The sequence below is a fragment of the Scylla paramamosain genome, chromosome 23 (assembly GCF_035594125.1).
Source record: "Scylla paramamosain isolate STU-SP2022 chromosome 23, ASM3559412v1, whole genome shotgun sequence".
Lineage (NCBI taxonomy): Eukaryota > Metazoa > Arthropoda > Malacostraca > Decapoda > Portunidae > Scylla > Scylla paramamosain.
The window spans coordinates 609,002-632,393 of NC_087173.1; the positions used below are offsets into that span (position 1 = coordinate 609,002).

General features: G+C 42.3%; 3 protein-coding genes across 4 annotated transcripts; all 3 read left to right on the plus strand.

Annotated features, from left to right (window-relative positions):
• Positions 1 to 575: 575 nt before the first annotated feature.
• On the plus strand, positions 576 to 5,576 carry LOC135111974 (trichohyalin-like). Its single transcript, XM_064025703.1, has one exon. It carries the CDS (start codon positions 2,906 to 2,908, stop codon positions 4,457 to 4,459), a length of 1,554 nt encoding a protein of 517 aa, XP_063881773.1. The 5' UTR covers positions 576 to 2,905; the 3' UTR covers positions 4,460 to 5,576.
• A 281-nt stretch (positions 5,577 to 5,857) lies between these two features.
• LOC135111975 (cilia- and flagella-associated protein 251-like) lies at positions 5,858 to 23,129 on the plus strand. Of its 2 annotated transcripts, none has more exons than XM_064025706.1 (2): positions 5,858 to 15,161; positions 21,390 to 22,009. In XM_064025706.1, the coding sequence occupies exon 1, from the start codon at positions 8,867 to 8,869 to the stop codon at positions 10,022 to 10,024; it is 1,158 nt and encodes a 385-aa protein (XP_063881776.1). In that variant the 5' UTR covers positions 5,858 to 8,866; the 3' UTR covers positions 10,025 to 15,161; positions 21,390 to 22,009. The 2 variants fall into 2 exon arrangements, with proteins under 2 accessions (XP_063881776.1, XP_063881774.1); XM_064025704.1 differs by having other exon boundaries at positions 11,950 to 15,161; positions 21,390 to 23,129.
• On the plus strand, positions 10,782 to 19,556 carry LOC135112427 (cilia- and flagella-associated protein 251-like). The gene is made up of 2 exons (XM_064026889.1): positions 10,782 to 10,912; positions 15,215 to 19,556. Exons 1-2 carry the CDS (start codon positions 10,782 to 10,784, stop codon positions 16,275 to 16,277), a joined length of 1,194 nt encoding a protein of 397 aa, XP_063882959.1. The 3' UTR covers positions 16,278 to 19,556.
• Positions 23,130 to 23,392: the final 263 nt, after the last annotated feature.

Sequence of the window (23,392 nt, forward strand, 5' to 3'; positions counted from 1 at the left end):
AACAAATTAAAATTCTTTAATAATAACGAGGAACGTAGTAGATTCCTTGAGTTAAGACGTAAAGCAAAGAGGTTAATGAAACACACCAAAATGTTTACCGAGTTAGATGTTGTGAACCAGAGTTAAACGAACAAAAAGGAATTTTAAACCTTTTTAAGGCAAAATAGAATGATTACTTCAACTATTGGACCCATAATTGACGATAATGTATATTACACCAACGACGAGGAGTAAATTAGTAATATTCTAAACACTTTCTTTGCCTCAGTATTTACAGTAGAAGACCTCAGTGACATCCCTACGGTGCCAGCAGCACAATTTAATAACAACGACGTCCTAAGCAGCATCAGTATATCAGAAATTGACTTGTCAAAATGGATTGATAAACTTAAAGTAAGAACGTCACCTGCGTCTGCCATGATCTCACCCCGCATATTAAAACCGAAATCCGAAATAGTTAAACCATTGATCATATTGTTCAATAAATCCCTGCAGTCCGGTACAGTGCCAGATGAGTGGAAGCTTGCTAACGTAACTCTTGATTTAAAAAAAAGGCATTACATCTTTACCATGTAATTACCGGCTAATCAGCTTAATTCAATCGTAAGTTAAATGCTTGAAACACTAATAAGAGATAAACTCGTTAATCACTTAGAAGAAAACAACTTACTAAAAAATACTCAACACGACTTCCGCTGCAAATGCTCTTGTTTGAAGAGCCTCTTAGATTTCTCCTATGATATTCTGAACCAATATGATGAGAGTAAAGCAGTAGATATAATATATCTTGATTTTCAAAACGCCTTTGACAATGTCCCCCACAAACATTTACTGATTAAACTAAAATCACACGGTAAGCAATGCGACGTGTTGAGATGGGTTGAAAACTGGCTAAACAACCGTAAACAAAGAGTAGTAATAAATGGAAAATCATCCAAGTGGACTAACATAACCAGCGAGGTGGCACAGGGATCAGTCTTAGGACCTGTTCTCTTCACATTTATATAAACGACATCGATGAGGGTGTTGCCAGTATAATAACAAAGTTTGCTGATGGCACCAAAAGAGCGAATTCCGTAGTCTCTGAAGAACAAGTAATAGAAATCCAAAAACGACATTTTTTTTGTCAGAGTGGAGACAAACCTGGAGACAAATGAGTTTTAATGCGGATAGGTGCAGCGTGCTTCACATAGGGTATAGAAACGAGAAAGCAAAGTATATTTAAAATAATACGCAGCTTAAAAGGCTTGACTGCGGAAATTATTTAGAAGGAATAATATCGAGTTGCTTAAAACATAGGCAACAATGTTCAGAAGGCGTAAAGAAAGCGGGTAAAATAATTGCGAGTTGCTTAAAACATAGGCAACAATGTTCAGAAGACGTAAAGAAAGCGGGTAAAATAATTGCGAGTTGCTTAAAACATAGGCAACAATGTTCAGAAGGCGTAAAGAAAGCGGGTAAAATAATTGCGGGTAAAAGAAAGCGGGTAAAATAATAATCTTTTGAATATAAATCTAAGGATACAATCCTCACTTTGTATAACTTTTTAGTCAGTTCCCTTTTGGAATAGTGCGCTCAGGTATGGTGCTCCTATTACCAGAAAAAAAATAAAATAAAATTTAAAACGAATTTAGCGTAGAGTTATAAAAAAAAAAAATCATACGAAGAGCGTCTTAAAGAATTAAATCTTTTCCCACTGAAACAAACAAGCCTAAGAGGTGACTTAATACAGGTGTTTCAAATCATTAAAGGCATTGGTAACATGGAATGCAGTAAATATTTCACGATAGACTCTTCAAATTTCACGCGAGGAAACAGTTACATAATTGTTGGAAAATCTATTAGCTCTCATGAATCAATTTTTTTTTTTTTTTCCACCGAGTAATAAATCTATGGAATAAGCCTCCTCGAGACGTGATAGACTTTAATACCGTAGAGACTTTCAAACGCCGTCTTGTCAAATATCTTGCCTTGCCTTCAAGAAATGGGGGCACCTCATTCCATCTGTTTTCTTTCTTACCTATAAAATTTTCCTTCGGGTTTTTCCTTTCCTAACCACAAAAACTTTTTTGCGACCCGTTTTTCTGTACCGCTTATGCCGGACGGAGTGGAGGTGTGGAGAGAGCCTTCTGCTTTACTGTCCTTTCTACTACAATCACCTTAGTAGTCCTAGGTCAGGTAACGTCGTAAGGATCGCAAGGTCTGTTTTGGCTTGTTTTTCTATGTAACTATGTGACAAAAAAAAGTTCCTTAAAATTGGATTTATATGCTTTCACATAAATTACATTAAGTATCTCCAAACACTTCGCATTACATTTCCGAATGGAATTTGTTCACACAATTAGTATTCAATGAGAAAGCACATCCTACAAGTACGCAATGCTACATCTGTCAATACACTGAAATTTTATTCTGGACTGTTAGGCTCTAAATTTGCGAAAACTTTCCAGCTTGCCCATCTTGACCCTCTCTGGTCTGTGTCACGTCTATTGCCGTCTCCTACGCCTCATCATACATCACGTGATGTTAAAGCGACTTTTTGGCCCAACAAGGCTTTCATTGCTAGCAGATTTATTTTACAACACTTCAATCAAACGCTTTGTTTTCCAATAAGTTTATGTTTTCCAATAAGCAAGGTTTATCTTCGAGTACCTTCATCTAATATTGGTGGTGGTCATTATGGCAAAGAGAACGCTGATTGGTGGGAGTCACAATGGCAAGGTGAATGCTGATTGGCTGGAAACACTCTCCCTCTTTCCTAACTCCTACCTCTCTCTCCAAGACAGTTTCAACACTCAAACCATGTCAGGTACTGAGAAAGGGAATACCTACACCCGCCTAACACAGGCAGAATATAGAGAAAGGGTATACTTACACCCGCCTAACAGAGACAGAATAAACTGCTATGGCATCAAGTGACAACAACAACAACAGCGATTACTACACACTCCTCGGCGTGAGCCGCGGCGCCACGCCCGAGGAAATCAGGAAAGCGTACCGGCGGCTCGCCCTCCTCCACCACCCGGACAAGAACCCGGCCAGCGTGCGGGAGGCGACGGTCAAGTTCCAGCGTATCCAGGCCGCCGTGGAGACGCTCTGCGACCCCAAGAAGAAAAACGCGTACGACAGAGAGTGCCGCCAGCGAGAGAAAAAGAGGAAGAGGGACGACAGCTGCAGGAAGAGGGAGCACAAGAGAAGGAGGGAAGAAGAGCACCACGAACACAGCCATCACAGAGAACGAGGGAACGACAAGAGGAGAAGGAAGCAGGAAGAGGAGAGGCGCAAGAGGTATCAGAAGAGGCGGCGACGACAAGCAAGAGTCTACAGTTCTGATGAGGACGAGGAAGAAGATTTACAAGACGACGTTCATGAGGAAGAGAGCAGCGAGCACAGCGAATGCACGGAAGAGAGTTCTGACGAAGAAGAGGAACGTGTGTATGGGGCGTACGAACACGACCCAGATTACGAGACGGAGACGGATGAAGACTCCGCTTCCTGCAGCGACTACGTGTCCGAGGAATCTTCCGAGCTGGAGACTCCGTCCGAGGAAGAGTCTGAACCAGAGACTTCCCAAGAGCAGGACTCCGAATACGAACCCGAGTCCGAGGCGACGAGCGAGTCAGACATGGAGGACGAGAGCGACGCCTCCTCCGAGCAAGATGAGGAGGAGGAACAAAAAGAGGCGGAACATGAGGAGGAACAGTCTGAAAACGAAGAGACTAATGGAGAAGAGCGGCACCAACACAGGCATGGAAAGAGAAAGACACAGGAGGAGGATGAAGAATTTAAGCAACGTGAAAAGAAAATGAGACGAGAGAGAGAAGATTCCAGACACGAAGAAAATGATGAAGAATGGCGGCACGAAGAGAGTCATGATAAAAGAAAGAGAGAGAAAGAGGATAATGGTGAAGAATTTACACAACGTGGAAAGAAAATGAGGGGAGACGGAGAAGAATCCGATGACGAAGAAAATTATGAAGAAGGGTCGCACAAGGAAAGGCATGACAAAAGAAAGAGAGAGGAAGAAGAGAAAAAAGAGTTTACACAACGTGGTAAAAAAATGAAAAAGATTCGGAAGACGAAAAAAGGGAAGAAGAATCGGAACACGATGACAATGACGAAAACTATGAACACAAAGAACAGGAGGACGACTACGAAGACGAAAAGGAGAAAGAAGAGTCTGAAGACGAGGAGGAAGAAGAAATATCCGAAAAAGAAGATTTCGAATACGAAGAAGAGGAGAAAGACTCTGAATACGAAGAGGAGGAGGAAACAACGAGCGAAAATGGCGGGTCAGAAGAGGAGGAAGAACAGGCGTCAGACGCTGAGGTGGAGGCGACATCAGAGAGAGGAAGCAGAGAGAGGAAGGAGAAACGAAAGCGGAGCAAAGAGGAGGAAGGGGCTGGAGCCAGTAAGAAGAGCAGGCGAGGCTGAGCACGAGAGCAACAAAGGCGAATAGGAGCCAAGAGCGACGCGTCCTCCAAAGACTAGGATAAAAAGCAGAGCAAGTCGAGAGTGACATGTCTGTCGAAGAAGAAGAGGAAGAGAGACATCCCTCGAAGAACAGAAGAAAGAGAAGTATGCAGAAAGTGTTAATTACCCAGAAGTAGGGAGGGAAGAGATGAATGAAAAGTGAAAAAGGGAAAAGAGAAGTGATATCCATCGAAAAAGAGGAGCAAGAAATGGATGCAGAGAGAGAGATATCCAACGAAGAAGAGGAGGATGAGAAGGATGCAGAGAGTGATATTCATTCCAAGAAGTTATATGCTCCGAAAAAGAGGAGAAAGAGAAAGATGCAGAAAGTGGTATCCTCCGATAAAGAGATAGGAGAGAAGGATGCAGAGAATGATATTCCCGAAAGAAGAGGAGAAGAAGTAGGAATGATAGTGATATCCCGCGAAGAAGAGGAGGAAGATAAGGATGCAGAGTGAAAAAAAGAAGAAAACGATGCAGAAAGTGATATCCTTGGAAGAAAAGGAAAAAAAGAATGCATAGTGAAGAAGAGGAAGAGAAGGATGCAGAGTGAAGAAGAAGAGGAAGAGAAGGATGCAGAGTGATATCCTCCGAAAAAGAGGAGGAAGAGAAGGATGCAACGAATGATATTCCATGAAGAAGAGAAGAAAAAGGATAGAGAGAGTGATATCCCTCGAAAAAGTGGAGGAAAAGAAGGATGTAGAGTGAACAAAAAAGATGAAGAAAATGATGCAAAGAGTGATATCCTTAGAAGAAGAGTAAAAAATGAATGCATTGTGAAGAGGAAGAGAAGCATGCAGAGTGATATCCCTCGAAGAAGAGGAGGAAGAGAAGGATGCAGAGAGTGATATCCCTCGAAGAAGAGAAGGAAGAGAAGGATGCAGAGAGTGATATCCCTCGAAGAAGAGGAGGAAGAGAAGGATGCAGAGAGTGATATCCCTCGAAGAAGAGAAGGAAGAGAAGGATGCAGAGAGTGATATCCCTCGAAAAAGAGGAGGAAGAGAAGGATGCAGAGAGTGATATCTCTCGAAGAAGAGGAGGAAGAGAAGGATGCAGAGAGTGATATCTCTCGAAGAAGAGGAGGAAGAGAAAGATACAGAGAGGAAGAGAAGGATGCAGAGAGTGATATTCCTCGAAGAAGAGGAGGAAGTGAACAAAAAGATGAAGCAAATGATGCAAAGAGTGATATCCTTAGACGAAGAGGAAAAAAAGAATGCATTGTGAAGAAGAGGATGAGAAGGATGCAGAATGAAGAAGAAAAGGAAGAGAAGGATGCAGAGTGATATCCTTTGAAGAAGAGGAAGAAGAGAAGGATGCAGAGAGTGATATCCCTCGAAGAAGAGGAGGAAGAGACGGATGCAGAGTGATATCCCTCGAAATGCAAAGAATGATATTCCCCGAAGAAGAGTTGAAGGATGCAGAGAGTGGTATCTTCCGAAAAAAAAGGAGGAAGAGATGGATGCAGATGGCACTCCCAGAATAAGAGTTAGAAGAGAAGGACGCATAGTGAAGAAGAAGAGGAAGAGAAAGATGTAGAGAGTGATATCCTTCGAAAAAATAAGAGGAAGATAAGATGCAGAGTAACACTTAATCTGGACATGAATAGCAGGAGTCTGAAAAAGAGAAGAATGATGAAGAAATGCGACACGAGAAGAGGCACGACAAAGGAGAGAGACAGGAGGAGGATGAAGAAGGTTTTAGACAACGTCAAAAGTAAGTGAGAGAAGACCGAGATTGGAAAGAGATAGAGTTGTAAGAAAAAAAAAAAGAAGAATAAAGAGTAAAAAGACGAAAAGAGGGACGAACTTCATGCCTAAGGACTCAAAGAAAATTCCTTGTCTACAGAAAAACAAATTACTATTAACTCAAACCAGTATTTAAGGAAATGGAGAGGACTCACTCACGTACCACCGCAGATATTGATGCTCATTGGAAATTTTTTATGGATAAATACTTAAGAGCAGTGCAAGAGTGCGTACCTATGAAAAATCGTCGTCCCACTCAAAACGTTAAGCCTAAGAGGTGGAACACTCAGACAGCTGAATGCTTGTGCGCCAAGAGGGATGCCCATAACAAATTAAAATCCTTCAGTAATAAAGAGGAACGCAGTAGATTCCTTGAGTTAAGACGTAAAGCAAAGAGGTTAATCAAACACACCAAAAGGTTCACCGAATTACATGTGAACCAGAGTTAAACAAACAAGAAGGAATTTTATAGCTCTATCAGGCAAAACAGAGTGATTACTTCAACTATTGGTCCCATAATTGATGATAATGGAGATTACACCGACGACTAAGAAGTAAACAACTTGCTTAAAAATACTCAACACGACTTCCGAAACAAACGCTCTTGTTTGACGAACCTCTTAGATTTCTTCTGACATTGTGAACCAGTATGATGAGAGTAAAGCGGTAGATATAGTATATCTTGATTTTCAAAACGCCTTCGACAAAGTCCTCCACAAACGTTTACTGATGAAACTAAAATCATACGGTATCCAAGGCAACGTGATGAGATGGGTTAAAAACTGGCTAAACAACCGTAAACAAAAGATTAGTAATAAATGGAAAAGCATCCAAGTGGACTAACGTAACCAGCGGGGTGGCACAGGGATCAGTCTTAGGACCTGTTCTCTTCCTTGTTAACATAAACGACATAGACGAGGGTGTTACCAGTATAATATCGAAGTTTGCTGATGACACCAAAAAAGCGAATTCCAAGATCTCTAACGAACAAGGAATAGAAATGCTAAAAAAATCTAGAGGAGTTGTCATAGTGCGGACAAACCTTTCAAAGTGCTTCACATGGGATCTAGAAACGAGAAAACAAAGTATATTCTATATGATACCCAGCTTAAAAGCGTTGACAGTGATATTGATTTAGGAATAACAATACTGAGTAGCTTAAAACCTAGTCGTAAAAAAAGTAGAAAATAACTAACTAGCTTAATCGTCAGATCTTTTTAGTATAAATCTAAGGATACAATCCTCACTTTATATTATTCTTTAGCCTGTCCCTTTCCGGAATATTGCGTTCAGGCATGGTGCCCTATTACCGGAAAGACATCGATAAATTAGAAAGAGCTCATCGTAGAGTAACAAAAATTATTCTAAGCCTAAGAAACAAATCATACGAAGAGCGTCTTAAAGAGTTTAATCTATTTCTATTAACAAAAATATGACTGATAGGCGACTTAATACAGGTGATTAAAATAATTAAAGGCATTGATAACGTGCACTGCAGTAAAGATTTCACGATGCACTCTTAAGATTACACGCGAGGAAACAGTTGCAAAATTGTTAGGAAATCCTTCAAATCTTATGAATCAAAATATATATTTTTTTCCGAGTAGTAAATGTATGGAATGGGCTTCATCGAGACGTGATAGACTGCAATAGCACAGAGACTTTTAAACGCCATCTTGAAAAAAATTTTTGCCTGCGATCAGCGGCTAAGAGCGTTTGTTTGTTAGTGATTAATTTCCTTGCCTTCAGGAAATGGGGGCACCTCATTTCATCTATTTTCTTTCTTTACTTTAAAATTTACTTACTTACTTACTTACTTACTTAAAACTTACTCTAACTCCGTACGGTATTTCCTTTCGACCTGTTTTCCTGTACGGCTTATGCCAGAGAGAATGGAGAGTGGGGAGAGAGTCTTCTCAGTTGCTGTCCTTTTTTTTTCTACTGTCACCTTAGTAGTCCTAGGTCAGGTCACCTCGGGAGGACTGCAGAGTTTTTTCTGGCCTGTTTTCCTATGTATCTTTGTGGAACAAAAACTTTCTCAAAACTGGATTCATCTCTCTTCAAATAAATTATGTTACATATCCCATAAGACTTTGCATTACATTTCCGAAAAAAATTTCTTCACGCAATTAGCATTTAATGACACCCAATGCTACATCTTTCAAAACATACCCTTTACATTTTACTCTGGACTGCATTACAACTGTTAGGCTCTATACTTATGAAAACTGTGCGGCTTGCCCATGTTGACCCTCTCTGGTGTGTGTCCCGTCTATTTCCGCCTCCTACATCTCATAATACACCACGCGATGTTAAAAGGACTTTTTGCCCCAACAAGGCTTTCATTGCTAGCAGATTTATTTTCCAGTTGTGAGCATGGTTTATCTTCGAGTACCTTTATCTAATAATAGTGGTGGTCATTATGGCAAAGAGAAAACTGATTGGTGGAAGTCACAATGGCAAGGTGAAAGCTGATTGGCTGGAAACACTCTGCCTCTTTCCTAACTCCTACCTCTCTCTCCAAGACAGTTTCAACACTCAAACCATGTCAAATACTGAGAAAGGATATACCTACACCAGTCTAACACAGGCAGAATATAGAGAAAGGGTATACTTACACCCGCCTAACACAGACAGAATAAACCACAATGGCATCAAGTGACAACAACAACAACAGCGATTACTACACACTCCTCGGCGTGAGCCGCGGCGCCACGCCCGAGGAAATCAGGAAAGCGTACCGGCGGCTCGCCCTCCTCCACCACCCGGACAAGAACCCGGCCAGCGTGCGGGAGGCGACGGTCAAGTTCCAGCGTATCCAGGCCGCCGTGGAGACGCTCTGCGACCCCAAGAAGAAAAACGCGTACGACAGAGAGTGCCGCCAGCGAGAGAATAAGAGGAAGAGGGACGACAGCTGCAGGGAGAGGGAGCACAAAAGAAGGAGGGAAGAAGGGCAGCACGAACACAGCCATCACAGAGAACGAGGGAACGACAAGAGGAGAAGGAAGCAGGAAGAGGAGAGGCGCAAGAGGTATCAGAAGAGGCGGCGACGGCAAGGAAGAGTCTACAGTTCTGATGAAGACGAGGAAGAAGATTTACAAGACGACGTTCATGAGGAAGAGAGCAGCGAGCACAGCGAATGCACGGAAGAGAGTTCTGACGAAGAAGAGGAACGTGTGTATGGGGCGTACGAACACGACCCAGATTACGAGACGGAGACGGATGAAGACTCCGCTTCCTGCAGCGACTACGAGTGCGAGGAATCGTCAGAGCTGGAGACTCCGTCCGAGGAAGAGTCTGAGCCAGAGTCTTCCCACGAGCAGGACTCCGAATACGAATCCGAGTACGAGGCGACGAGCAAGTCATACATGGGGGACGAGAGGGACGCCTCCTCCGAGCACGACGAGGAGGAAGAGCAGGAAGAGGCGGAACATGAGAAAGAACAGTCTGAAAGCGAAGAGACTAATGAAGAAGAGCGGCACCAACACAGGCATGGAAAGAGAAAGATACAGGAGGAGGATAAAGAATTTAGGCAACTTGAAAAGAAAATGAAAGAAGAGAGAGAAGACTCCGAACACGAAGAAGGTAATGAAGAAGCGCAGCACGAAGAGAGTCATGATAAAAGAAAGAGAGAGAAAGAAGATGATGGGGAAGAATTTACACAACGTGGAAAGAAAATGAGAGGAGACATAGAAGAATCCGATGACGAAGAAAATTATGAAGAAGGGTCGCACGAGGAAAGGCATGACAAAAGAAAGAGAGAGGAAGAAGAGGAAAAAGAGTTTACACAACGTGGAAAAAAATGAAATGATGTGGACAAGATTCGGAAGACGAAAAAAAGGGAAGAAGAATCGGAACACGATGACAATGACGAAAACTATGAACACAAAGAACAGGAGGACGACTACGAAGACGAAAAGGAGAATGAAGAGTCTGAAGACGAGGAGGAAGAAGAAATATCCGAAAAAGAAGATTTCGAATACGAAGAAGAGGAGAAAGACTCTGAATACGAAGAGGAGGAGGAAACAACGAGCGAAAATGGCAGGTGAGAAGAGGAGGAAGAGGAGGCGTCAGACGCTGAGGTGGAGGCGACATCAGAGTGTGAGAGAGAAGAACAAGAAGAGGATGGGCGTGAGAGGAAGCAGAAACGAAAGCGGAGCAAAGAGGAGGAAGGGGCTGGAGCCAGTAAAAAGAGCAGGCGAGGCTGAGCACGAGAGCAACAAAGGCGAATAGGAGCCAAGAGCGACGCGTCCTCCAAAGACTAGGATAAACAACAGAGGAAGTCGAGAGTGACAAGAGACGAAGAAGAAGAGGAAGACAGACATCCCTCGAAGAGCAGAAGGATAAGATGTATGCAGAAAGTGATAATTACCCAGAAGTAGGGAAGGAAGAGATGAATGAAAAGTGAAAAAGGGAAAAGAGAAGTGATATCCATCGAAAAAGAGGAGCAAGAAATGGATGCAGAGAGAGATATCCTACGAAGAAGAGGAGGATGAGAAGGATGCAGAGAGTGATATTCATTCCAAGAAGTTATATGCTCCGAAAAAGAGGAGAAAGAGAAAGATGCAGAAAGTGGTATCCTCCGATAAAGAGATAGGAGAGAAGGATGCAGAGAATGATATTCCCCAAAAAAGAGAAGAAGAAGGAATGATAGTGATATCCCTCGAAGAAGAGGAGGAAGAGAAGGATGCAGAGTGAGGAAAAAGAAGAAGAAAACGATGCAGAGAGTGATATCCTTAGAAGAAGAAGAAAAAAAAGAATGCATATTGAAGAAGAGGAAGAGAAGGATGCAGACTAAAGAAGAAGAGGAAGAGAAGGATGCAGAGTGATATCTTCCGAAAAAGAGGAGGAAGAGAAGGATGCAACGAATGATATTCCTTGAAGAAGAATAGAAGAAAAAGGATGGAGAGAGTGATATCCCTCGAAGAAGAGGAGGAAGGGAAGGATGCAGAGAACGATATCCCTCGAAGAGGAGGAGGAAGAGAAGGATGCAGAGTGATATCCCTCGAAGAAGAGGAGGAAGAGAAGGATGCAGAGTGATATCCCTTGGAGAAGAGGAGGAAGAGAAGAATGCAGAGTGATATCCCTTGGAGAAGAGGAGGAAGAGAAGAATGCAGAATGTCCCTCGAAGAAGAGAGGAGGAAAAGAAGGATGCAGAGAGCGATATCTCTCGAAGAGGAGGAGGAAGAGAAGGATACAGAGAGTGATATTCCTGGAAGAGGAGGAAGAGAAGGATGCAGAGAGTGATATCCCTCGAAGAAGAGGAGGAAGAGAAGGATGCAGAGAATGATATCCCTCGAAGAAGAGGAGGAAGAGAAGGATGCAGAGAGTGATATCTCTCGAAGAAGAGGAGGAAGAGAAGGATACAGAGAGTGATATTCCTCGAAGAAGAGGAGGAAGAGAAGGATGCAGAGAGCGATATCCCTCGAAGAAGAGGAGGAAGAGAAGGATGCAGAGAGTGATATCGCTCGAAGAAGAGGAAGAGAAGGATGCAGAGAGTGATATCCCTCGAAGAAGAGGAGGAAGAGAAGGATGCAAAGAATGATATTCCCCGAAGAAGAGGAGAAGGATGCAGAGAGTGGTATCTTCCGAAAAAAAAAAAGGAGGAAGAGATGGATGCAGATGATACTCCCAGAATAAGAGGTAGAAGAAAAGGACGCATAGTGAAGAAGAAGAGGAAGAGAAAGATGTACAGAGTGATATCCTTCGAAAAAATAAGAGGAAGATAAGATGCAGAGTAACACTTAATCTGGACATGAATAGCAGAAGGAGTCTGAAAGAGAAAAGAATGATAAAGAAATGCGACACGAGAAGGGGCACGACAAAAGAGAGAGACAGGAGGAGGATGGAGAAGGGTTTAGACAACGTCAACAGTAAATGAGAGAAAACAGAGATTGGAAAGACATAGAGTCGTAAGAAAAAAAGAAGAACAAAGAGTAAAAAGACTAAAAGAGGGACGAACTTCATGCCTAAGGACTCAAAAGAAACTCTCTGTCTACAGAAAAATAAATTACTATTAACTCAAACCAGTATTTAATGAAATGGACAGGACTCACTCACGTACCAACGCAGATATTAATGCTCATTGTAAATTTTTTTTATGGATAGATACTTAAGAGCAGTGCAAGAGTGCGTACCTATGAAAAATCGTCGTCCCACTCAAAACGTTAAGCCTAAGTAGTGGAACACTCAGACAGCTGAATGCTTGCGCGCCAAGAGGGATGCCCATAACAAATTAAAATCCTTCAGTAATAACGAGGAACGCAGTAGATTCCTTGAGTTAAGACGTAAAGCAAAGAGGTTAATCAACCACACCAAAAGGTTCACCGAGTTGCATGTTGTGAACCAGAGTTAAACGAAACCATAGTAATTTTATGACTTCATCAGGCAAAAGAGAGTGATTACTTCAACTATTGGACCCATAACTGACGATAATGTAGATTACACCAATGACGAGGAGCAAATTAGTAACATTCTAAACACTTTGATTGCCTCAGCATTTACAATAGAAGACCTCAGTGACATTTTTAGGGTGCCAACAATTCAAAATAATACCAACGACGTCCTAAGTAGCATCAGTATGACAAAGTGACTTATCAAAATGTATCGATAAAACTTAAAGTAAGAACGTCACCCGCGCCTGACACGATCTCACCCTCCATCTTAAAAGAAGCGAAATCCGAATTGGTCAAACCACTGATCATTTTGCCCGATAAATCCCTCCAGTCCGGTACAGTGCCAAACGAGTGAAAGGTTGCTAATGTAACTTCGATTTTCAAAAAGATTATAATTACCGGCCATTTACCTTAATTCAGTCGTAAGGTAAATGCTTGAAACACTAATAAGAGATACACTCGTTAATCACTAAGGAGTAAACAACTTACTTAAAAATACTCAACACGGCTTCCGCAGCAAATGCTCTTGTTTGACGAACCTCTTAGATTTCTCCTGACATTGTGAACCAGTATGAAGAGAGTAAAGCGGTTCATATAATATATCTTGATTTTCAAAACGCCTTCGACAAAGTCTCCCAAAAACGTTTACTGACTAAACTAAAATCACACGGTGTCCAAGGCGACGTGTTGAGATGGGTTGAAAACTGGCTGAAAAACCGTAAAGATAAGAGTAGTAATAAATGGAAAACCATGCAAGTGGACTAACGTAACCAGCGGGGTGGGACAGGGATCAGTGTAAGGACTTGTTCTCTTCCTTGTTTATATAAACGACATAGATGAGGGTGTTACCAGTATAATATCGAAGTTTCCTGATGACACCAAAATAGGGAAATGCGTAGTCTCTAATGAACAAGTAATAAAAGTGCAAAAAACATCTAGAAAAATAGCCAGAGTGGATATAAACCTGCCAAATAAGTTTTTAATGCGGATACGCGCAAAGTGCTTGAAAAGAGTATAGCAACGAGAAACCAATTAATCAATATATTTTATATAATACGCAGCTTAAAAGCCTTGACAAAAACTGATTTAGGAGGAACAATATCGAGTAGCTTAAAACATAGCCAACAATGTTTAGAAGTCGTAAAGAAAGTGAATAAAATAATTGGGTTAATCGTTGGATCTTTTTAATATAAATCTAAGAATATAATCCTCACTTTGTATAACTCTTTAGTCAGTCCCCTTTTAGAATATTGCCTACAGGCATGGTGCCCTTATTGGAAAAAAAAAAAAAACACTGGAAAATTAAAACGAGTTTAGCGTAACAAAATTACACAAAGCCTAGGAATGAATTCATACAAAGAGCGTCTTAAAGAACTAAATCTATTCCCTTTGACACAAACAAGGCTAAGAGGCGACTTAATACAGGTGTTTAAAACAGTCAAAGGAATTGATAACGTGGACTGCAGTAAATATTTCACGATAAACTCTTTAAATTACACGCGAGGAAATAGTTACATAATTGTTGGGAAATCCTTCATGTCCCATGAATAAAATTTTTTTTTTTTTTTCACTGAGTAGTAAATCTATGGAATAAGGTTCCTCAAGACGTGATACACTTCAATGCCGTAGAGAATTTTAAGCGCCATCTTATGAAATAATTTGCCTGTAATCCGCGGCTTACATGGTTTATTTGTTAGTAATTAATTTCCTTGCCTTCAGGAAATGTAGGCACCTCATTTCATCTATTTTCTTTCTTTCCTATAAAATTTACTTCGGGTTTTTTCTTTTCTAACACCAAAAGGTATTTCTTTCCGACATGTTTTCCTGTGTTGCTTATGCCAGACGGAGTGGAGGGTGTGGTGAGTGCCTTCTGTTTTGCTGTCCTTTCTTCTACAATCACATTAGTAGCCCTAGGTCAGGTCACGTCGTTAAGGACCGCAAGGTATATTGTGCCTGTTTTTCTATGTAACTATGTAACAAAAAGTTCCTTAAAATTGGATTCATATCCCTTCAAATAAATTATGTTAAATACATAAATTATGTTAAACACTTCGCATTACTTTTACGAATGGAATTTGTTCACACAATTAGTATTCAATGAGAAAGCACATCCTACAAGTACCCAATGCTACCTCTGTCAATACATAACCTTTACATTTTACTCTGTACTGTTAGGCTCTAAATTTGCGAAAACTTTGCAGCTTGACCATCTTGACCCTCTCTGGTCTGTGTCCCGTCTATTGCCGTCTCCTACGCCTCATCATAAACCACGTGATGTTAAAATGACTTTTTGCCCCAACAAGGCTTTCATTGCTAGCAGATTTATTTTCCAATACTTCCATCAAACGCTTTGTTTTCCAATAAGTTTGAGCAAGGTTTATCTTCGAGTACCTTCATCTAATAATGGTGGTGGTCATTATGGCAAAGAGAACGCTGATTGGAGGGAATCACAATGGCAAGATGAATGCTGATTGGCTGGAAACACTCTCCCTCTTTCCTAACTCCTACCTCTCTCTCCAAGACAGTTTCAACACTCAAACCATGTCAGGTAGCGAAAGGGTATACCTACACCCGCCTAACACTGGCAGAATATTGAGAAAGGGTATATTTACACCCTCCTAACACAGACAAAGATTACTACACACTCCTCGGCGTGAGCCGCGGCGCCACGCCCGAGGAAATCAGGAAAGCGTACCGGCGGCTCGCCCTCCTCCACCACCCGGACAAGAACCCGGCCAGCGTGCGGGAAGCGACGGTCAAGTTACAGCGCATCCAGGCCGCCGTGGAGACGCTCTGCGACCCCAAGAAGAAAAACGCGTACGACAGAGAGTGCCGCCAGCGAGAGAATAAGAGGAAGAGGGACGACAGCTGCAGGAAGAGGGAGCACAAGAGAAGGAGGGAAGAAGGGCAGCACGAACGTAGCCATTACAGAGAACGAGGGAATAACATGAGGAGAAGGAAGCAGGAAGAGGAGATGCGGAAGAGGAATCAGAAGAGGCAGCGACGGCATGTCTACAGTTCTGATGTGGACGAGGAAGAAGATTTACAAGACGACGTTCATGAGGAAGAGCACAGCGAATGTACGGAAGAGAGTTCTGACGAAGAAGAGGAACGTGTGTATGGGGCGTACGAACACGACCCAGATTACGAAACGGAGACGGATGAAGACTCCGCTTCCTGCAGTGACTACGAGTCCGAGGAATCGTCCGAGCTGGAGACTCCGTCCGAGGAAGAGTCTGAGCCAGAGTCTTCCCAAGAGCAGGACTCCGAATACGAACCCGAGTCCGAGGCAGCGAGCGAGTCAGACATAGAGGACGAGAGCGACGCCTCCTCCGAGCAAGACGAGGAGGAAAAACAGGAAGAGGCGGAACTTGAGGAGGAACAGTCTGAAAGCAAAGAGGCTAATGAAGAAGAGCGGCACCAACACAGGCATGGAAAGAGGAAGACACAGGAGGAGGATGAAGAATTTAAGCAACGGGCAAAGAAAATGAGAGGAGAGAGAGAAGAGTCCAAAAACGAAGAAAATAATGAAGGGCTGCACGGAGAGAGTCATAACAAAAGAAAGAGAGAGAAAGATGATGATGGGGAAGAATGTACACAACGTGGAAAGAAAATGAGGGGAGACAGAAAAGAATGTGAACACGAAGAAAATTATGAAGAATAGAGGCACGGGAAGAGACATGGCAAAAGAAAGAGAGAAGAAGAGGATGGACAAGAGTTTACACAACGCGGAGAGAAAACAAAAGAATACAGAGAAGACTCGGAAGACGAAAAAAGGGATGAAGAATTGGAAGAGGAGGACAGTGATGAAACATATGAAGAGAAAGATCAGGAGGGCGATAACGAAGAGGAAAAAAAGAAAAAAAAAGTCAGAACATGAGGTGGAGGAAGAAGAATCCGAAATAGAAGAAGTAGAATACGAAGAAGAGGAGAAAGACTCATTATGCGAAGAGGAGGAAGAACCACAGAGGGAGAATGGGGAATGAGAAGAGGAGGCAGAAGAGGCGTCAGACGCTGAGGCGAAGGCGACAACAAACTGCGAGATAGAAGAAGAGGAGAAACAAACCAGAGCAGAGAGGATGAAGGGACTGGAGCCGGTAAGAAGAGCAGGCGAGGCTGAGCAGAGACACGCGAGCAAGAAAGGCAACTACGAGCCAGAGTTAGACACGGAGGCCAAGAGCGACGCGTCCTTTAAAGACTAGGATGAGAAACAGAGGAAGACGACAGTGACACGTCTCCCGCAGAGGAGGAGGAAGAGAGACACATCCCTTGAAGAAGACAGGGAAGTGAAGTGTACAGAAAGTGATAATTAACCAGGAGAAAGGGGAAAGAGATGATTGCAAAGTGAAGAGCAAGAGAAAGAGAGGGATGTAGAGAGTGATATCCCACGTAAAAGAGAAGCAAGAAATGGATGTAGAGACTAATATTTTTCGAAAAAAAAAAATTAAGAGAAGGATGCAGAGAGTGATCCTTCTCGAATAAGAGGAGGACGACAAATGATGCAGAGAGTGATATCAATTCCAAGAGGAGCTGGAAAATGCAGAGCTATATCCTCCGAAAAAGAGGAGAAAGAGAAGGATGCAGAGTAGTATCCTCCGAAAAAGAGGAGTAAGAGAAGGATGCATTGAGTGATATTCCCTGAAGAAGAGGAGGAGAAGAAGGATGGAGAGGTTGTCATCCTTCCAAGAAGAGGAGGAAGAGAAAGATGCAGAGAATGATATTCCCCGAAGAAGAGGAGGAGAAGAAGGATGGAGAGAGTGTTATCCCTCGAAGAAGAGGAGGAAGAGAAGGATGCAGAGAGTGATATTCCCCAAAGAAGAGGAGGAGAAGGATGAAGAGAGTGTTATCCTTCCAAGAAGAAGAGGAAGAGAAAGATGCAGAGAGTGATATCATTGAAAGAGGAGAAGGAAAACAAGGATGCAGACAGATGAAAAGGAAGAGAAGTATGCAGAGTGAAGAAGAAGAAGAAGAAAAAGAGAAGGATGCAGAGTGAAGAAAAAGAGGAAGAGAAGGATGCATTGAATGATATCCTTTGAAGAAGAGGAGGAAAAGAAAGATGCGTACTGATGGAGAGGAAGAGAAGGACTGAAGAAGAGGAGGAAGAAAAGGATGCAGAGTGAAGAAGAAAAATTGGAAGAGAAGGATGCAGAGTGAAGAGGAGGAGGAAGAGAAAAATGCAGAGTGTGATATCTTTTTGAGGAGGAGTAGAAGGATGCAGAGTGATATTCTCCGAAAAATAGGAGAAACAAGGATGGTGAGAATGATATTCTAGGAATAAGAGAAGAAGAAGGATGGAGAGAGTGATATCCCTCGAAGAAGAGGAGGAAGAGAAGGATACAGAGTGTGATATCCTCCGAAAGAGAAGAGGAAGAGAAGGATGCAGAGAATGATACTCTCCGAAGAAGAGAAGAAGAAAGATGGAGAGAGTGATATCCCTCGAAGAAGAGGAGGAAGAGAAGGATGCAGAGTGACGAAGAAGAGGAAGAGAAGGATGCAGAATGTGATACCCATTCGAAGAAGAGAAAAAATAGAAGGATGCAGAGTGAAGAAGAAGAGAAACAGAAGGATGCAGAGAGTGATATCCTCCCAAAAAGAGAATGATATTTCCCGAAGAAGAGGAAGAGAAGGATGGAGAGAGTGATATCCCGCGAAGAAGAGGTGGAAGAGAAGGATGCAGGGAGACGAAGAGGCTCTGAAAGATACAGAGTGATATCCTTCGAAAAACAGGAGGAAGAGAAGTATTGAGAGAGCGAAATCCTCCGAAAAAAGAGGAGGAAGAGAAGGATGCAAGGAATGATATTCCCCGAAGAAGAGGAGGACAAGAAGGATGGAGAGGGTGATATCCCTTGAAGAAGAGAAAGAAGAGAAGCCTGCAGAGAGTGATATTCCGCAAAGAGGAGGAAGAAGAAAAGGAAGCAGAGTGAAGAAGAAGAGGAAGAAAAAGATGCAAAGAGTGATATCCTTCAAAGAAGAGGAGGAAGAGAAGGCTGAAGAGTGATAGGAAGAGTGAATAGGAAGAGAAGGATGCAGAGTAAAGATGAGGAAGAGAAGGATGGAGAGAGTGATATCCTTCGAAAAAAGAAGAGGAAGACAAGGATGAAGAGTGAAGAAGAGCAGGAAGAGAAGGATGGTGAGAGAAGACGAGGAGAAAGAGATGGATGCAGAGAGTGATATCCTCCGAAAAGAGAAGAAGATAAGATGCAGAGTAATACATAATCCGGATATGAAGAAGAGAAGGAGGACTCTCAAAAACAAAAAAATGATGAAGAAATGCGACACGAGAAGCGACACGACAAAAGAATGGGACAGGAAGAGGATGAAGAAGGGTTTAGACAACGTCAAAAGTAAATGAGAGGAGAAAGAGAGTAGAAAGATAGAAAAATAGAAAGACGAAGAGTAGGAAGACGAATAGAAGGACGAACTTTATGCCTAAGGACTCAAAGAAAAGCAATGAAAATTCTTTAAGTATAGAAAAACAAATTTCTGTTAACTGAAATCAGTACTTAACCAAATGGACAGGACTCATTAATGTACCACGGCAAATATTGATGCTCACTGGAAATTTTTCATGGATAGATACTTAAGAGCAGTGCAAGAGTGCGTACCTATGAAAAATCGTCGTCCCACTCAAAACGTTAAGCCTAAGTGGTGGAACACTCAGACAGCTGAATGCTTGCGCGCCAAGAGGGATGCCCATAACAAATTAAAATCCTTCAGTAATAACGAGGAACGCAGTAGATTCCTTGAGTTAAGACGTAAAGCAAAGAGGTTAATCAAACACACCAAAAGGTTCACCGAGTTACATGTTGTGAACCAGAGAAAAATGTAACTCTATTAATTTTATAGCTTTATCAGGCAATTGGGAGTGATTACTTCAACTATTGGACCATTAATTGACGATAATGGAGATTACACCAACGACGAGGAGCAAATTAGTAACATTCTAAACACTATGATTTCCTCAGTATTTACAGTAGAAGACCTGGGTGACATCCCTACAGTGCCAGCACTCCAAAATAATACGAATGACCTCCTAAGTAGCATGAGTATGACAAAGTGACTTGTCGAAATGCAATGATAAACTAAAGAAAGAAGGTCACCCGCGCCTGACACGATCTCACCCCGCATCTTTAAAGGAGCGAAATCCGAACTGGTTAAACCACTGATCGTATTGTCCAATAAATCCCTGCACTCCGGTACAGTGCCAGATGAGTGGAAGCTTGCTAACGTAACTCTGATTTTCAAAAAAGGAAATAAATCTTTACCATGTAATTACCGGCCAGTCAGTTTAATTCAGTCGCAAGGTAAATGCTTGAAGCACTAATGAGAGATAAACTCGTTAATCATTTATAAGAAAACAACTTACTAAAACTACTGAACACGACTTACGAAACAAATGCTCTTGTTTGAAGAGACTCATAGATTTCTCCTATGATATTCTGAACCAGTATGATGAAAGTAAAGTGGAAGATATAATATATCTTGATTTTCAAAACTCTTTCAACGAAGTCCCCTGCAAACGCTTAGTAATGAAACTAAAATCACACGCCATCCAAGGCGACGTGTTGAGATGAGTTGAAAACTGTGTACAAAACCGTAGAAAAAAGTATAGTAATGAATGGAAAAGCATCCAAGTGGACTACCGTAACCAGCGGGGTGGCACAAAGATCAGTCTTAGGACCTTTTCTCTTTCTTGACATCGAAACTGATTTAGGAGGAGCAATATCGAGTAGCTTAGAACCTAGCCAACAATGTTCAGAAGTCGTAAAGAAAGCAATAAAATAATTGGCTTAATAGGCAGATCTTTTGAATATAAATCTAAATCTCACTTTGTACAATTCTTTAATATTTTGGTAATATTGCGTTCAGGCAAAGATGACTAATACAAGTGATTCAAATCATCAAAGACATGAAAACATGGACTGTTGTTCATATTTCACAATATGCTCTTCAAATTATACACGAGGAAACGGTTGGCTGGAGATCAAGGTAGGAGTCGCCGGTTATGTTTCTTTACTGAACCTAGAAAGTTGCTTTTATTATTTATTTATTTATTAATTTGTTTATTTATTTATCATTTATTTAATTTTTTTCTATGCAATAAATAAGATTTGATACACCGTGTACCCAGTCACTTTGTTTCATTGTCCTGCAAGTCTCAGACAGAGCAGTGCCAGGAAAGGACAGTAAGAAGTAGTGATAAGTACTGACTTGTTAAGTGTAAACAGAGGGATTATTCATGGCAGTGTGAAGAGGTGTTTCATCAACTGTGGTTTTGTGTAATTGAGGAGTCGGGGAAGTTTGCATACTAGATAAATTGCTCGGGAAATTTTTATTGTATCTTTCTATGTTTACTTGAGCATGAATTAGATTTTTATAGATATAATGATCGTCCAGGTGTAATGGTGTTCAGGTTTTTGCTTCCTGTGCGTGAAGTGTAATATTTATAGGTTTTGTTTTGGTTGCTTTATGAATTTCCTCTGTGGTGAGTGTATATGGGTATTTTTGACCTGGAGCAAAGTGATCCATTTTCTACATTCTGTAGAATACTAATCTGAGAAGTGGATAATGCATGAATAGGGAGAGGAGGATCTTCTAAAATAGGTATTACTAATGCCTTAACCAGGTGGGTTTTAATTTTGGTTGGTAGATCTCGTAGAGCACAAAATTTCCTTAGTTCAGCATTGGCTTTATTCTTTATTCTCCCTCTTTCCTAACTCTATTCTCCCTCCTTTCCTAACTCTCTAAGACAGTTTCAACACTCAAACCATGTCAGGTACTGAGAAAGGGTATACCTACACCCGCCTAACACAGGCAGAATATAGAGAAAGGGTATACTTACACACGCCTAACACAGACAAAATAAACCACAATGGCATCAAGTGACAACAACAACAATAATAGCGATTACTACACACTCCTCGGCGTGAGCCGCGGCGCCACGCACGAGGAAATCAGGAAAGTGTACCGGCGGCTTGCCCTCCTCCACCACCCGGACAAGAACCCGGCCAGCGTGCGGGAGGCGACGGTCAAGTTCCAGCGTATCCAGGCCGCCGTGGAGACGCTCTGCGAACCCAAGAAGAAAAACGCGTACGACAGAGAGTGCCGCCAGCGAGAGAATAAGAGGAAGAGGGACGACAGCTGCAGGGAGAGGGAGCACAAGAGAAGGAGGGAAGAAGGGCAGCACGAACACAGCCATTACAGAGAACGAGGGAACGACAAGAGGAGAAGGAAGCAGGAAGAGGAGAGGCGCAAGAGGTATCAGAAGAGGCGGCGACGGCAAGCAAGAGTCTACAGTTCTGATGAGGACGAGGAAGAAGATTTACAAGACGACGTTCATGAGGAAGAGAGCAGCGAGCACAGCGAATGCACGGAAGAGAGTTCTGACGAAGAAGAGGAACGTGTGTATGGGGCGTACGAACACGACCCAGATTACGACACGGAGACAGATGAAGACTCAGTTTCCTGCAGCGACTACGTGTCCGAGGAATCGTCCGAGCTGCAGACTCCGTCCGAGGAAGAGTCTGAGCCAGAGTTTTACCTAGAGCAGGACTCCGAATACGAACCCGAGTCCGAGGCGACGAGCGAGTCAGACATGGAGGACGAGAGGGACGCCTCCTTCGAGCAAGATGAGGAGGAGGAACAAGAAGAGGCGGAACATGAGGAGGAACAGTCTGAAAGCGAAGAGACTAATGGAGAAGAGCGGCACCAACACAGGCATGGAAAGAGAAAGACAGAGGAGGAGGATGAAGAATTTAAGCAACGTGAAAAGAAAATGAGAGGAGAGAGAGAAGATTCCAGACATGAAGAAAATGATGAAGAATGGCGGCACGAAGAGAGTCATGATAAAAGAAAGAGAGAGAAAAAGGATGATGGGGAAGAATTTACACAACGTGGAAAGAAAATGAGGGGAGACGGAGAAGAATCCGATGACGAAGAAAATTATGAAGAAGGATCGCACGAGGAAAGGCATGACAAAAGAAAGAGAGAGGAAGAAGAGGAAAAAGAGTTTACACAACGTGGAAAAAAAATGAAACGATACGAAGAAGATTCGGAAGACGAAAAAAGGGAAGAAGAATCGGAAGACGATGACAATGACGAAAACTATGAACACAAAGAACAGGAGGACGACTACGAAGACGAAAAGGAGAAAGAAGAGTCTGAAGACGAGGAGGAGGAAGAAATATATGAAAAAAGAAGAAGTCGAATACGAAGAAGAGGAGAAAGACACTGCCTACGAACAGGAGGAGGAAACAACGAGCGAAAATGGCGGGTGAGAAGAGGAGGAAGAGGAGGCGTCAGACGCTGAAGTGGAGGCGACATCAGAGTGTGAGATAGAAGAAGAAGAGGATGGGCGTGAGAGGAAGCAGAAACGAAAGCGGAGCAAAGAGGAGGAAGGGACTGGAGCCAGTAAGAAGAGCAGGCGAGGCTGAGCACGAGAGCAACAAATTCGAATAGGAGCCAAGAGCGACGCGTCCTCCAAAGACTAGGATGAGAAACAGAAGAAGCCGAGAGTGACATGATCCTGAAGAAAAGGAGGAAGAAAGAGACATCCCTCGAAGAAGAGAGAGAGAAGAAAAGTATGCAGAAAGTGACAATTACTCAGAAGTAGGGGGGAAGAGATGAATGAAAAGTGAAGAAAAGGGAAAAGAGAAGTGATATCCATCGAAAAAGAGGAGCAAGAAATGGATGCAGAGAGAGAGATATCCAACGAATAAGAGGAGGATGAGAAGAATGGAGAGAGTGATATTCATTCCAAGAAGTTATATGCTCCGAAAA